The sequence below is a fragment of the Xenopus tropicalis genome, chromosome 1, assembly GCF_000004195.4.
Source record: "Xenopus tropicalis strain Nigerian chromosome 1, UCB_Xtro_10.0, whole genome shotgun sequence".
NCBI lineage: Eukaryota > Metazoa > Chordata > Amphibia > Anura > Pipidae > Xenopus > Xenopus tropicalis.
Genome location: NC_030677.2, coordinates 134,136,854 through 134,153,552, shown reverse-complemented (window position 1 = coordinate 134,153,552; position 16,699 = coordinate 134,136,854). Strand labels below are relative to the sequence as shown.

The 16,699-nt window shown below is 37.2% G+C and overlaps 1 protein-coding gene across 1 annotated transcript in view; it reads right to left on the bottom strand.

Moving 5' to 3' along the window:
• The window catches only part of frmd3 (FERM domain containing 3), a 113,611-nt gene that overhangs the window by 65,253 nt on the left and 31,659 nt on the right, over positions 1-16,699 (bottom strand). The window contains 1 exon segment of the mRNA NM_001079042.1: positions 713-817. Within this exon segment, the coding sequence (NP_001072510.1) occupies positions 713-817 (105 nt within the window).

Genomic DNA, 16,699 nt, shown 5'->3' with positions numbered 1-16,699 from the left:
GAAAATGTGTAGACAGTAAGTCTAATACCAGGTGGGGCTGATTCTTGGCCATGCGGATAAATGCAGGCTGAGAACAGTCCCTACGCTGGCATTAGCCACATCTTGTGCTTGCACCCTGAAAAATTGTGTCAGCCTTGTGCAGACACATGAAGGGAAATTTCATGCCAAAATGTGCCAGTATGCATGTCAGTGCTGAAATCCGCCTCTTCACTCAGGCTAACACAATGGCTTCAGGTGCAGGCACAGGGAAAAGCTGATTCCAGCGTAGGGGCTGATTCTCGGCCTGCGTTTATCTGGTATGGAACCCCGAACTGAGGTGTGTATTTATTTTAAATTTAACAGCATGGGCATGATTATGCAGTTGTCTGGGGTCCTGTCTGTGATTTAACAAAAAGCTCCTGTCACTTCAGAGCACCATATGTTTGCAAGCGATTACTATTCAAAATGAATGGGAGATCATTTTAAATGTTTTGTTCCCTCCCCCCCACAAAGTGCAACAAAAGTCCTGTGTAACATTACCCTTACTCTGTTTCCCAGTGTAAAGGTGTGTAAACTGGCTCAATTGCTTGTCATGTTGTAACCTTTTACAAGTGTTGAGTGGACTTAAAGAGATGTATTAGGATCAAGAGAGGTTGCTAAAGTTACTTCTCATCAGAAATTGCCAATTCAACAATCGTTATCAGTGGAATACACTGGCAGTATGGATACATACCCTCTGTTTCTCTGGGTCAACAAAGCGAATGCCAAAGTAATCCTTTTCCAAAAGATTGTAATGGTTGCAAATATAGTCTAGGAGAAACTGTCCCTTGGTGTCCCTCTGCAAAAGAAAATATAATTATTGGCTAAAGAAGAAGTGCAAACAGACTAATCTGAGGTTAAATAATGATTCTTAAAAGAGAAGGAAAGGTAAAAACTAAGTAAGCTTTATCAGAAAAGTTTATATAAATACAGCCATAAGCACTTACATTAATGCTCCATCAATTCTCTATCAAAAGAAACACAGGATTTATTGTCTTCTTTTTTGTTAACATGTTCTTAGGTATCAGCATTACTTTCTCAGAAAAAAATCCTTCATTCTTGGACTCAGAGTCTGTGCAGTTCTCTCAACTCTTCCCCCTCCCATATGAATTCATAAAACTCCCCCCACCCTTAGGAATGTGTGACCTGAGCTACCAACTGCTAGACTGCAAACAGTAAGTTACTTAAAATGGCAGCTGCTGTCTTAAACAAACAGAGAAATCTTCTAGGGCTCTTTACTCAGGTATGGCAATACTTTCTGCAGAATAAATATAGTGTTCTAGGTGGCACTAATGTGGCGAATCTATTGGCAGTAAAATGCCAAAATGACTTTCCTTGTCCTTTAATGAGCCAGCACTGCAGAAAAAAATGATAATTGGGTCAGCCAGGAACAAAACTTTTTTTTCGAATTCTTACCGAAAATTAAATTTTTTCTAAATTTAAAAAATCTGAAACCTCTAAATTTTCGAGGCTAAAGAAGGATCTTTCAAGAAAAGGAAAGGACATCTACCATTGACTTCTACATGATCTCAGCAAGTGTTAGCTGGCGAATTGGTCGATTTGGATTTTTAACCATTTGGACGTATAGTAAATCTAGAAAATGTCACTACTTTTTTTTCCATCACTTTTAATGCTAATCCCCCGAATCGGGGGAGAAAAAATCTAACGCTTAGCAAATGGCCCCCTAAGGGGGAGATTTACTAATCCACGAATGGTCCGAAGGCGTCCAAATGCGTTTTTTCGTAATGATTGGTTTTTTTTGCGAATTTGCCGTCACAACTTTTTCGTATATTTTCCGTGACTTTTTCGTCGCTGTCGTGAAAAAAACGGATTGGTTTTTCCGCCATTTACTATTGCTCAATACGAAAAAATCACGACAGCGGTGAAAAAGTTGTGCAAAATACGATAAAGTTGCGACGGCGATGAAAAAGTTGCGACAAATACGAAAAATCGCGACGGCGACGAAAACGCAGCAAAATTTTCGTTTACAATACAATTTTTTCCCTTTCGGGATTCGGATTTGTGGATCAGTAAATCTGCCCCTAAGAGTGTGACTACAGTTTAAAAACCATGATTATTGCACTGACGTGACAGGGTTGCAATAAGGAAAAAAGAGATGCATTTACCCATAGAATCGAAATATCTTTAGATTCCCTTGAGGTCACTTCTAGCAAACACATTTTATAAAATAAATAATGAATGATAATCCATGTTAAGTTTCTCCCTGCTTTTGAGAAACATTGAGTTGATAAAATTATACCGGATTTACTGGACTATGAGACTTCAAACCCACTAAAGTTATGCGGAAAGCTAGATTTCAAGGCTAGAGGGCAGAGAAAGCATCTGTCCTGGGTTCTCAATGTCACTCTAGCCCTTTGGGATGTACACTGTTTATAAGGTCAATAGTATGTGTATACATGTATATATGTCCAACCTGCAACCCTCCAACTGTTTAGCTGCAACCAAAGGATGCTGGTAGAAAAAGTGCCAAAGCAGCTTATTATGGGGTTGTAAGCTTTTTCACAAAGCCTAGGGTACCATTATCAGGAACTGCAACCTTGGGAATCATGTGCTATACCAAATGCCAGGAAGGGCCAGCAGTCAAAAGGTCAAGAAACCTCATGGTTGAAAGGCAACAGCCTCAAAAAGCAGCACAAAGCTCAGCAATTTATCTCATATATCTGCTGATGCTGACTGCTTCACATAGAACATACAGCTTGTGCCGCCCTACTAATCTTTTAAGAATAGCATTGGCATATGGTGAGTCAATTAACTGGCTTTTTCTGTTTGTTTTCTGCTCTGGTATTTACAGGATTTTTCAAGTCATTAAAAAAGGCCTTGTTATTCTCAAGTTAATATTGATTCAAACTAAGCAGTAAATATGGAGTCTGAAGATAAAATTGCTTGATACTCTTAGATAGACAGACAGACAGACAACAGTAAGTACAGAGTGATATTTATTCATTCATTATTTATGAAAGTGAGTAACATCATCATTTCCTTGTATATCTGAGCTACATATTATTTTCAGTCATGATCTAGCTCAGTCTCCTGAAAAAGGTCCATTAGTGTGATGATTTTTTGCACAACAATAGTTGAGGTGATAAGATAATAACAAAAGCCTAGTATCAGACGTCAACTCAACTAGATTCTGGGGTCATCTTATTCTACCCCACCCACAATAACAATTCAAGCACCTGCTCCCTATGATTCAAAAATTGTCATTAACCAATGTAGAGTACTGAGTACTTAACCTATCCAAGTATACCTAAGAAACAGGCATAGCTCAGAGCACAATCAGGGTTCTGATCAGGGCAGAATGGTGCATAGCCAGGACACACCCAAATGCGTATCTGTGTATCTGTATAGTAGATTCCTGTAAATAGAAGGAGGTAAAAATATATTCCCTTATGTAATTTAGTTAATGTTTTGACAACTCTCTGATGACATAAGCAAGAAATGCCAATAAATATGATCAAAGTAGACTCAGCTTAAGTGTTAGACTTAGGTGTTTGGGGTGCACCGGGGCTGCTACCTCGGGGGCCCACACTTGTGCATACACCTACCAACTGTTTTAATAATAAAAAATATAGTGTCTTTATTTCTTGAGTTAAACAGGGCAAACAGGGAAGCTAAAGCTACTCTGTGTTTGCCTTTAGCAAGCACAGATAAACATGAGCCAATTATGCAGGGTAATTATCTCTGCTTAGGACATCTAATTATCTACCTCGCAAGACCCAAACATGGAGTAGCTGCAGTTTATATTAATATAAAATTCTTGTTTATATTAATAACAAAAGCTTTAAAATACTTGTGATTAAAACAATAGAGAAAAAGTAAGTTCACAAGCCCTTTTTGTTTATCCAATTTTTAAAAAGGACAAGGGGGTACACTGCCCTTTTAATTTCAATTTTCCGATTACCTGTAAAAACCTAGCTGCTTAAAAAAATAAACAAGAGGCACCAATAAAGTCCTAATTATATCTGCCCTTTTGATTATATAAATAATTTAATAAAAAAAATTTTTTAATGTTTTATTTGGATTTCACTGTGACATCCACAGGGCACTGAAAAAATATCCAATGTAGGCATCCTTGGAATTCAGGGTCCACTTTGTGGTTTCCTTTATAGCAAATACTGGGAAGGCTAGCCCACTAAAATCCATACCCATTTAGTCCCTTCTGTGTTTTACTGCTGACTCAAACGGAAGAAAGCATAATAGCCACAATTACTGCGCTGCAAGCAAAGATAATTGCATAACATAATTGATTTTTCATTGATTTGCTTCTACACAGATTTTAACCAGCAGTTTGTGTACAGGAAGCGCAAAAAAATCCCTTTACACTCAGCAAGTGTAGTTAAGCCACAGGAAAACAAGTAACAGAGAAAGTACATCACAGTCCCTTGAATGTCAAATGGACCATTAAGTTTCACAGCTCTTTCAATGATAGCAAGTGGTAAACTCTCCAGTTCCCCTTATCCTACAATTTGACAAGTTGCATTTTCTTACTGACTGCTTTAATTACCTAATACAAGATCTATTTAGTAAGCAGTTTTTTTTTTTACTACGTTCAGTTGATCTTGAGAGCATTTAGGACTAAACAGCATATCTGTAGATGTATATTTACAACATACCTAAGCAAATGAGGTGTGTTTCAGCCTTCATCAAATGTTAACATTTTGCAACACGCATATGATAAAATCGTAACTATCTATCTCACACTTTTAAGACCAGTGTTTGTTGAGTTTCTTACTGCCTGTCTAATGAAGTGGTCTTAAGGACCCACACATGGGGGTAGACTTAAGCACCCAAAACCCTTATTATCTATTTCCAATTTTCAAGATTTTTAAATAAAATCCAAGGAGACTAGAGGGGGAAGAGTTGAGTCTCCAAGATACTTTTTCTCCCACTACAATGAGTTGGATCACAGAAGGATAGAAATTGATTATCATAGTGAGACCTCTGTAATTAATATTTAAACAGACTTAGATCTGTTTAAATATGGGGGATCCCCATTTTTCTTCAGTCACTGAATTAAATGATAGCAAAAAAGGTAAAGTTATGCTCACCACTGAATTTGAAACCATTAGGCAGGGGTGCAATGAGGCTGCAACTATAAAATGCATACAGACAAAAACAAGAGGTCCCATTATTAATATATATACATAAGTTCTGGTAAAGAAAAAACTTTTTTTATTAGTGCAATAAATGCAACTATTTTTGGAATAGAGAAGTACAGTGGACAAAATATGTCATTTATGATCTATAAGGCAGTCTACAAATTACAGTGCCTAACTGTTGCTGCAGGTCTCTGAACTTTGTGGAGGGAGACCTGCAGCTACCCCCCAAATACAAGGATGCCTTCATTCGGCAGCACCGTATTTATAAGGAGCAGGAGAAGGGTCACATCTTCCCAACCCTCCCAACTTGCACACAACACAGCCATTCCCACAGGCACAGATGCCTGTGGAACACAAAGTTACAATGGGAACACACCAATCTGTAATTTATTATAAAAAATATAATAAAAATTATAATAAATTATTATAAATATATATAACAGTAGCCACATTGACCAGTACAGGTTCTGATATGAGTGTTCTGTCCAAATATGTGTTACGGTCTCAAAACCATCGGTTTTTGTTATTATCACAAAATGTCTGCACTATACATGACCTCTTGGCTATCTAGCTCTGCTTTATTTTTTCTTATGTAGACAAGCTGTGTATTAAGAAAGAGGGCACATTAGTATTCATGTTTTTATGGCTCATGTCGTCCGCCGAATTCTTTTTGCTATTGTTCTCTGCCCTTTGCTTTGAACATGCTTGCATGGATGCTTGTGGAGTAGGGGGAAGGCTGGGAAAGCCCTCCAAGAGATCCAAGCACAGTACGTCACCAAACAGTCCCACAACAAAGAAGGGGACAAGAAATTCTCAATCTCAAGCCTGCATTTGTATTCTATACACAAGGCTCAGTGTCCTGAGTTCTGCCCACTACTTGTGCACTAAACCTACATGCATACCAGCAATTGCCTCTATGGTGTGCTCTCAACATACAGATAGAAAATGATATTAAACTGCATCCATCTGATGCAAATTGATTTAGTCATTTGCATGGAATTCACTGTCACCCACTGGCTGGCATGTGTGGTGTACAGACCCTACATAGTTAAGAAAAAGTCAATTTGTGGATTAATTACTGTTCTCCAATCTGTGTTCTCATGGTGCATATGGTCCACAGTTTTCTGCAAATAATTTTAAACTTATTTCAGTCAGAAATAATCAGTACGTTTTTTTAGAAAATAAATAGATCGGGGCAAAGGACAAACAGGAGGATCATTGCTGTACAAACTAACTAGTGTGAACAAAGCAATCTTGTAGATGATTACTGCTGCGTGGGTGAACCCCCTGTGGTGACACACAAGGTGCCAGCACTGTAGAATATGGCAAAAGAAAGGCTGCCGCTGAGTAGAAAGGACTGGAAAAACAAAATGTGGATGCAGTCAACACATCCCTTTATGGAGTGCTTCCTAAACGATTACATGCTTTCCTATGCATTATCAATAAAAAAAATATATATCCTGTCTAAAAGTCCATTTTACTCATATAAGTCAAATACTCTATCTATGGCATATCCTCCCCCCTCCCCTCCAAAAAAAAAAAAAGAATACCTTCTTAGTCAAGGGCCAGGACAGGCAATGTGATTAATTTTTAAAAAGTATCAAAAAAGTCTAATACATGTCAGAATTAAATGCACAGAAAACACAAGCCATCCTCACCACAAATAAGTGTTTTCCTATTTATGCATACAATGACAAGGCACTATGTAGCTATAGTTCCCTATGTGGAGTCAAAGCATATTATAAATATATCCAGTATACCAATTGCTTTATAAAACAATGATGCAGAGCACAGAGAACCATAACCAATAAAAACAATGAACAACCCCACCCTCACACATATAATGCAGTCTCTTATGCCTGCAATACAAGGCAAGGCATGCATTATGCAGGCCAAAAGGTAGCTGTTAGCTAGCATTAGCAGAATCTGTAAAGCTAAATAAGGAGCTATGCTAAAGTGGCATGGAGAAAAAGCACTATAAGCATTTCACACCACAGTGCCTGTATATTTCTATTGCAGCCTGACAAGTGCAACTTTAAAACACCAGTAACGCCATAAAATTAACATTTACAATTTTACTGCAGAGTTTGTATCTGTTGCTGTAGCACCTACAAATAAATATTTTTCACCAACATAAATCCTCTTTTATTTGAGTTTTTCAAGGTTCACGGTTTTCATTTTACAGTTTTGCAAAATGACTTGCAGTGATTCAGCTTGATCGCAGGAAAATTTGAAAGACAAATTCCTGCGATTAAGCTGGACTTTTGTGAATAATTTGTTTTACTTGTATTCTTATTCTTATTCTAGTTTAATTGGCTCCTGATAAACCTGGCCCAATTGTGTGTGAATGTGATGGGGACCACAATGTAGAATGTAAGCTCTGCTGATGCTGGGGCTGTGTATGGTGTACTTTTTCTCTTTAAAACACAGCAAATAAACGTTACAGCTATACCAGGAAATGGATGAATAAAAATATGTGGCTTATTTGTTTTTTCTTCTCATGGGCCAACAATCAAATAATGTCCTAAACACCCTGATGTAGTTCTCACCCTTTGGGGTCTTCCAGTCTGCCTCTTCAATATAGAAACAAATCTATATCAGCTATCAATCAGGAAAGGGTTTGTTTTGGACCCACACTCCATCCATTAGGCTGCTGTTTCCTACTTTGCTATGTGTTTTGAATTTTGGCCCTATGTAAGGTCATTCACTTGTTTCACTCACTCTCTTTTTCCACTACCGTTTATAAATTTTCAGAAACTGGACAAAGATTCTAACATGCATATTGACAAATCACAACACTATAGTGCACAATCTAGCATGATGTGGCTTATGAGTAATCCTTTATTTAAGTGATATGTATGCCTGTAATGCAATTCAGACTACGTGTTTTGCTTTTGGATATTTGTGCACAACAGTCCATTATGGCACATTTAGTGGCATCAAACTGTCTGCTGTGCTGCTACAAGTCACTATTTTTAAATATTTTTAATCTAAAAAAAACACAGTTCTAAATATAAGCTTCATTACTTTAGAACACTATTTAACATTTCATAAAGACTTTATTTTTTCTTTCTTTTCTGGAATAAAAGGAGATTTTTCTCTTCAATAAATTCAGCTTAATAAAAGACTACAGTTTAGAGTTGAATTATTCATTGGCTCCAAATTTACGCATCAAAGAATACCACAGCGCTGAGCTGTAATGGGCTCAGGAGATATTCAGCTGCTTGTGTTTTCAATTGCCTTATTTTATATCACTAACACATTAACTGATCAAAAATTACTGTTGGAGTCAATAATGGTTTTCATCATAAAGATTTCAAATATATAATAAAATATATTTTGTAAAAGGTAACATAGGCCCTATGTCTATCTAGGTAAGACTATAAACACATTGATACATAAGATCAAGAGCTGCCATCCTGTTTCATAGTAGCCTATGAAGGTACAGCCTGCATAGCATGGACAGCATATTACTTTTCTACATATCTGTACGGTTATTTATAAATGAATGGGCAATGCCTGTCACCTTTTTTTTCAGATGTGTGCAAGAGAGAAGTATTCTGTATAATGAGATGCTCTTTATCTCAAAGTCTAACAAAGGCTGAAAATGGTAAAAAAGGAGGGGTTGTTTATACAGAGAGCGTCTCATTAAAGTGGTGGTTTATTTTTCAGCTTGTGACAACCAGGAATTTGGAATGGGAACTACTGTATGGGTCTTTGATCTGTTTTGTGCAAGAAATTACACAAAACACAGTTATTTCTTAATAAATACAACAGCCAAAAAGTATGTTCTTTAAAAGCTCTAATGTTGAAAAACAAGGTATTCTGCCCCTTTAACCTTTTTAGCAGGACACATGGCAGGTGCAACAGAGACAAGTTTTGCTAGACAACATTTTTATCTCCTAGCCATTGGCAGTAGTCAGGGTCCACTATTCATTTAGAAGGCTCTCATTACAGCAAATGTCACTGCATTAAAGGAGAAAGAAAGTAAAAGTCACTTGGGGGTGCCAAAATGTTAAGCACCCCCAAGTGACTTTAACCGCCTACCATTTACCTTTGGTGCCCCTATTTAGAGAGAACAGCACCAGCCCGGGGTAGCTGCCGCACTTCCTCCTTTGTTATTCGCTGCGCGTGCATGTGCAGTAGAGTGAAAAGCCGAACTTAAACATTAAAGTCAGCCTTTCACTCTACTGCGCATGCGCCGACCGCTGGCATTTCAGCAAACGAAAGCCGGAAGGAGGAAGCGATTCGCTCCAGGTACCCCGGGCTGGTGCTGTTTTCTGCGAACAGGGGCACCAGCCCGGGGTACAAGGTAAGCGGTTAAAGTCACTTGGGGGTGCCTAACATTTTGGCACCCCCAAGTGACTTTGCCTTCCTTCTCCTTTAAAAGACAGCAACAGGAAATGTTGAACTAAATATACCACTAATATAATACACCACTAAAAATATTCAGAATTTTCAACCAGAGTTAAATAGTTGTTGTTTAACAGTAGTGCTAGAAAGCTTGTAGATCTGTTGTGCCAACTGCAGTAATTCTAATTGATTTTTTTATTTATTCCCTGAATAGCTAATTTAATCTCTGAATACCCTTCTCCAGTCCCTGCAGTTATCAGAACAATAAGAGTCTTTAACACATCGGCTCTATGGCAGGAACAAATAATATATAAACAGATTGCTGATATATAATCTGAAAGAAGCAGTGCTGTAAATCAAATATTCATAACATTATCCGTGAGTTTGTTTTCACTTTTCTCATTTAATGCATTTTGCCCATGAACAGAATGCTCCTCACAAAATCATTGAACACATGGAACTTTTTTATTTATTGAATTGAGTTGCACTATAGCAAAAGGCAAAAGTTTATACAGTATATTGTAAAATAGATCAGCAGTGGCCAACCTTTTCCATGTAAAAGAACAATTACTGGTCACAATCCTATTAAAATGATGGTACAAAACATGTATGTAGTGCTTTCTTGATCACAGTCCTGGTCTGGATAGACAGATTATGCATAATGTAGCTTGCTCTTTTCAGCAGGTCAATCATCATCAAATAGAGAAACCATGTCGTTCTCGCCTCTAAGGGCAGTGGCACACGGGGAGATTTGTTGCTCGCGATAAATCTTCACTATTGTGGGTGACTTATCTAAGAGATTCAGAACATTAATTATATGTAGGAAGACTTGAATGATTAGGCATGATCATATCTATTTTAATGTAGGAAAAAGAGAATATTAAACTGACCTTGAGTAAACTTTTAGATTACAGCACAAATGTAAAAAATTTTTTTAAAAAGTAAGTATGGAGATTATTGAAGGAAGGTAACTGGTGTAATTGTATAACTAATATTTTCATAGAAAAATATCTTTTGGCACCCCAAACATGGTAAGATGTCAGAACCACAGGACCCTCTATATTTTTGGGCCCTTTAAACTAGGGGAACTACTGCTGTTGAAGTTATGCCCCTTGCTACAACTGGTTGAAAACACTTTTATTGAATTGCAAGACAAGGGAATAAAATATATAGGAAAAGTCACAATATCGAAGTTGCTACCTTTTTTCCCACTCAATATCATAAATCCATAAAACTAGCTGTAAAGAACTGTCCTGAATATATATAAATATTTTTCATGCATCACTTCTTCGCGAAAATAAAGTAAGCATTTATTGCATGTTAGAAAATAATTACATAGTTACATAGGGTTGAAAAAAGACCATCAAGTTCACACCCTTCCAAGTAAACCCAGCACACACAATCTATACTTACCAATCTATACACTCACATACATAAACTATATATACAACTACTAATACTAACTGTAGATATTAGTAAAACAATAGCCTTGGATACTTGTTCAAGAACTCACCCAGGCCCCTCTTAAAGGCATTAACAGAATCTGCCATTACAACATCACTAGGAAGGGCATTCCACAGCCTCACTGCCCTCACTGTGAAAAACCACCTACGCTGCTTCAAATGGAAGCTCTGTTCCTCTAATCTAAAGGGGTGACCTCGGATGCGTTGATTGTTTTTATAGGAAAAAAGAACACCCCCTATCTGCCTATAATCCCCTCTAATGTACTTGTACAGAGTAATCATGTCCCCTCGCAAGCACCTCTTTTCCAGAAAAAACAACAATTAAAGTGCACCTGTTATTTACACTTGTGAGCCATCGATTTGCAGGTAGATTTATTTTCACATTCTCTTGGGACTTATACAAGACTGTGCAAGTCAACAACGCGAATAAGAAATTTACAAAACAACATGTGCCTTACTAAAAGAAGCAAAATTATAATGTGTAGCATTTAAATGTCCCTGCCCTTAATACCCAACTGGGGTGAAATCTATTACAGTCACAGTTGTAGACATTACTGCAGCTCATCTCTGCACACACTTGCGGCATTTACAAAGTTTTCTTTTTTCTATTTCCATGCAATAAAATAATCACATATGTATAACAAGCTATAAAGGAAAACCTGTATAACACAGAGTCAATGCAAAATAAAAAGAACTTCTAAATATAGGAGCTATGCATTGTTCAGAAGTAAGAAGACATGAATAATATATAGTAAATAGTACTCTTCCAAGGAAAACCAGTCCTGGTGTCATTATTTACATGGGAACCTCATTTATCTTATACCATTATTAGCAGCTACCACCATATGGCTCTTTAATCATATTGTGAACCCTTAAACAGGCCTGTTTTTCACTAGATTTTTTCACTATACAAAAAGAGTTCCATCATAAAGGGCTGCTAACATAAAAAATGAGATATTTCGGCTTGCATTAAATATAATATACTGTGCTTTTGCATTAGAAGCTGTGTATGGGTTTTATAAATAAGTTACTCTGTAGCCATGAAGGTTGCCATTTGAGTTCAAACATGGCTGTAATTTGCATTACAGAAAAGAAAACAAATCAGTTGTTTAGGATACAATGATTTGGGTACTTGTCATTTATGGCTCTCTAGAGACCAGACGCATAACTACCAAGGGTGAAGGGGATGCTATAACATAACATGGCGGCAGGATCATTATATAAGGAAGGATGTCACACTGGGGCGCTTGTGGGGGTGGAGGGGAGTTGTCTGGAGAATGTAGGGTGGAGAGGGCTAGTACAGAGGCTCAGGGGGGCCAGGAGGGCTACTAGGACTGCTGCTGCTGCTGCCAAGAAATATCTTATTTTCAGTTACTAGACAAATGTATTTAAAGTTTACATGTAAACAAAATAGGGTGTGGCCTATAAAGAATGAGGATATACCAAAGTATTCTGATTTTTTTTTATAATTAATTATGCTTGGAGATAGAGTCCTGCATTGGTTCAGTCCTGCTTTGCATGACTGCTTTGCAGGTATTGAGCAGGTAACTGTTTACTTGGAGGTGAAACGCTTTGGTAAATTAAGCAATTTTTTGGACAGATCTGGGCATTGCCAAAAGTGTCTTGGTTTTTTTCATTAGATTACAAACTATAACTAGTTAAGGGATACTGTTTTTAGGGTATAGCTGAGCATGTAAAGTAGCGTGGTTATGATACTTTTGTTTTACAATTTACTTGTTGCATTTTGTGTGAACAAGTTAGGAAATTTCTTTTTCCCTTGAGCCAGGCAATATAAAGTTTTGGTTCTTGTAGGGATTCTAGGTATGCACTCTAGATTAGAGCCACTGTCCCACGAGAGAAGGTAGGATCAATTACCATTTATCATAAAAGTTTAGAATAGAATGCCTATGGATGATGTAACAAAGTGAATGAAAGCGTGGCTTATCTGAGGCAACGTAACAAAACCATTGCATTTTTAAACTATATAAATACATTATTCTGAACATTTAATGACAGGAAATAACAGAATTAAAATATTAAAAGCCAGAGTAGAAAATAAATATATTTTAATAAAAAGTGGGTAAATATTGGATGTCAGTATCCCTTGTATCCAATTTAAAATAATAAATACACTTTGTGAAAAGCCACTGGCGTTTTTAAGTTTCTGCTTCAATTAGAACAGAATAATATGGTAATAGTACTTTCATGAATATAGGAATTATCAAACCCACTAGCAAATCTGATACAATGCAGTAATGATGTGCACTTGCTATAATATAAAGTTAGCACACAGCTTACAAGAAGAAATCTCCAATAAATGTCCATATTATAGGGATGATACAGAGCAAATATTTGAGCTAACGTGGTGCCTAATTAAGCTACTTGCTTAAGAGCCACCCTTTCTTCTAAATATTGCCCTGATCCCAACACTGCATTACAGGCATTTTATATTACATTGCAGGGCTGTCCTACTGTAACAATATGCATACTAAATGGTACAAAATAATAGTTAAACATATAAATTGTACAAAAGACCAAATTATAGAAATCCATTTCAAATAGGCCCTTTATACCCCCAAAAAACCTGATATTCTGAAGGAAATAGTCTTCTTGCTAATATAAGCATGGTTTTCAGCTCAGTGGCCATACAGTCATACCAGGGGCATTTACAGAGACAGCAGATGCATGAAAATGATTAAGAAGTAGTTTCGGAAATGCAAAATACTTTACGTAGCAACATTTGCAGGCTAAATGTATTCTGGTTTGCCAGATGGCTGGCAGTTAAAGTAAGAGATGATCTTAGCTGACCATCTGGACTGATTCAGCAACTAGTGTCTGTTCCCTATTAAACATCACTGTGAAGACTTGAAGGATTTAAATGTGTAGGAATGGACAGAAATATACAGCAATGAAACATCAATCAGTATCTCATACATCAATAATACCAGCCATATGAACTTTGAGAAGATCATCAATGATGTTTCTGACAAATCAATACCTGCTTTTTCCTTTTTTTTTAAATAATTTGCAAAATAGCAGGAACTGAAATGCACAAATGCGGTAAAGTACAAGAGCATTGCCTGTACTAATGTTTAATTAGCGCTTCACAATAAATTTAAACAAACAGGGATCTTAAAACGTTAGTAACAATAGGATCAGAGGGCCCTGCCCACAAGAGCTTGCAATTTACAGAGATTAAAAATGCCAATTCACTATTTGAAAACATAATTTTCTTCTGTTTGTGCGCATGCATTTTTGGTTTTTGAGAAAGAGAGACAGAAGAGTAAAAGGGTACTAATCTTGTGCTGTTCTAATGTTTGGGAGAGGCCCTGGGGTATATAGGAAGACTATAATCTTAGATTGTGAGTTATAAATTGTGCTGCCTAGTGAAGAAAGCACCCTGTCCAACTGTCCGTGTCTTGTTGTGTGGAATAAAGTAAAGGCAAAGTTCTGTTTCATGACATGTCCATGTCCCTTCTCTGTATGCGGAACCTATTCACCTACCAAAAAAAGCTAATCTTTCCAAAATATAAAAATGTATACAGGCATGGGATCCTATATATAGGGAAACCTGATATCCGGAAATCTCAGAATTAGGGGAAGGCCATCTCCCATAGAGTTCATTTTAAGCAAAATATTCTAATTTTTAAAAATGATTTCCCCTTTTTCTCTTCAGTAATAAAACGGTACCTCATACTTATTTGTAACTAAGCTGCACAAATCCATATTGGTGGCAAAACAATCCTATTGGGTTTGTTTAATGAATAAATGATTTGTTAACAGACAAAGTATGGTGATCGAAATTACAGAAAAACCCTTTTATAAGAAAACCCAAAGTCCCAAGCAGTGGCGTAACTACACGACGCGGGGCCCCCTGCAGAAAAAACTTTGGAGGGGCCCAGAGCATACCAAAGCCTACTTGCCCTCCCTGTGCACACTAATGTGTGCACGTGCATATGTTCTCTGCATTCTGCAGCGGACACACAAATTTTCAGTGGCTAGATGAAGCAGACCCCACGGTCCAGGCCCCCCTGCAAGTGCGTGATCTGCTTTATTTATAGTTATACCACTGATCCCAAGCATTCCAGATGATAGATCCTATACCAGCATATAAGAAATCAAATATCATAAGCTCCTTTGCCTTTTGGGCAAAATGTATATTGCGCACAGAGTGGATACAGCTGAGAATTTCTTTTGCTCATTGATCAATCACTTTAGCTGCCGTGTGCACTACTTGGCTGTCTAGTAAGATTAGCTGGAATTGTGCTTTTATAAAGGGTTATTGTATATTCAATACGCCAATACTCTTAAATAAACCTACTTCAGCTGCTCTCAGTTAATAAAACAACTGGCAATATGCATGTTGCTTTTTATGAATGAGGTTCTGATTATAAGTAATTATATACATATATATGTAGAGAGTGAGATACGTACACACATTCTGGATGATATACAGGTGTGGGACCTATTATCCAGAATGCTTGGGAACTGGGGGTTTTCCGGAAAAGGGTTCTTTTCATAATTTGGATCACCATACTTTAAGTCTGCTAACAAATCATTTAAATATTATTTAAACCAAATAGGATAGTTTTGCCTTCTTCTTAGTTAGGATCAAGTAAAAGGTAATGTTTTATTATTACAAAGAAAACAGAAAGCATTTTTTAAAAATGTTAATTATTTGATGGAGTCTATTGGACATGGCCTTCCCGTTTTGGAGCTTTTTGGATAATGGGTTTCCATTGCAGGTTTACATAAGAACCATAAGTAATTGCTCTGATGAGAATATTAGTACAAATACTGTAGATCTTTGGGAACTGCAACTGGGAAAAACCTTGCTCTCCAAGTTGAAACATAATTGCACTTAATTAATAATGTTATCACTAATTGTAACTGATGGCTCAAAGGCTGAATTCAATGTGGTCTGATGATTTTAGTTTAACTGTATGATGTACTGTATGATTAGGCAAAAAAGTTGACTGACCAGAGAGTGATCCAGCGGTTTGCCTAAATCAGCGGTTCTCAACCTGTGGGTCGCGACCCCTTTGGGGCAGGGGTCGCCTAAGACCATTGGAATTTTATGGTTAAGAGTCACCACAACTTGAGGAACTGTATTTAAGGGGCCTAAATGAAGACCTCTTAATGGAAGATTAGGGGAGTAGTAGTCCTTATCACTAACTGTCATTTGCTTTTCTACCACTACAACCAAATATTATTTGCAATTTTCAGTAGATGGTGACAAAAAGTGATATACACGATACAACTACAGGCACCAGAGCATTGGGCATTAATTTCAGTCTGTAATCCATCTGCAAAACATTGTTGGTGCTATCTCAAAACATGTCTTGGGTAAAACAACCACTGCTTGGCATTCCCATGCTTGGACTGTGGGTTCTGCATGACTATATGGTCGTACAATTAGCAAAAAGGGTCCATGTTTTTGCATTTGGATAGTTAGCCGTTTCAGTTAAAACCAACCCAGTTGGCATTTGCATCCAGGTCCCACAGATATGGGCAACCAACTTACTCTTGTGTCTTTACTGTGCTGCTGCTTAGTGTGCTGTTCATACTGAAATCCATGATGCCGTCAATTGGGTTAAAGACACAGAAGGTCTTACATGTTGCTATGTCCTGGCGGGCACAGCAGTTACATGTATAGTAATCTGCCTGTATTTCTATTCAAAAGGAATACCATAAGTAGAAATATTTGTTAAATAATGCACATCAGTAAAATGAACATAGTAAACA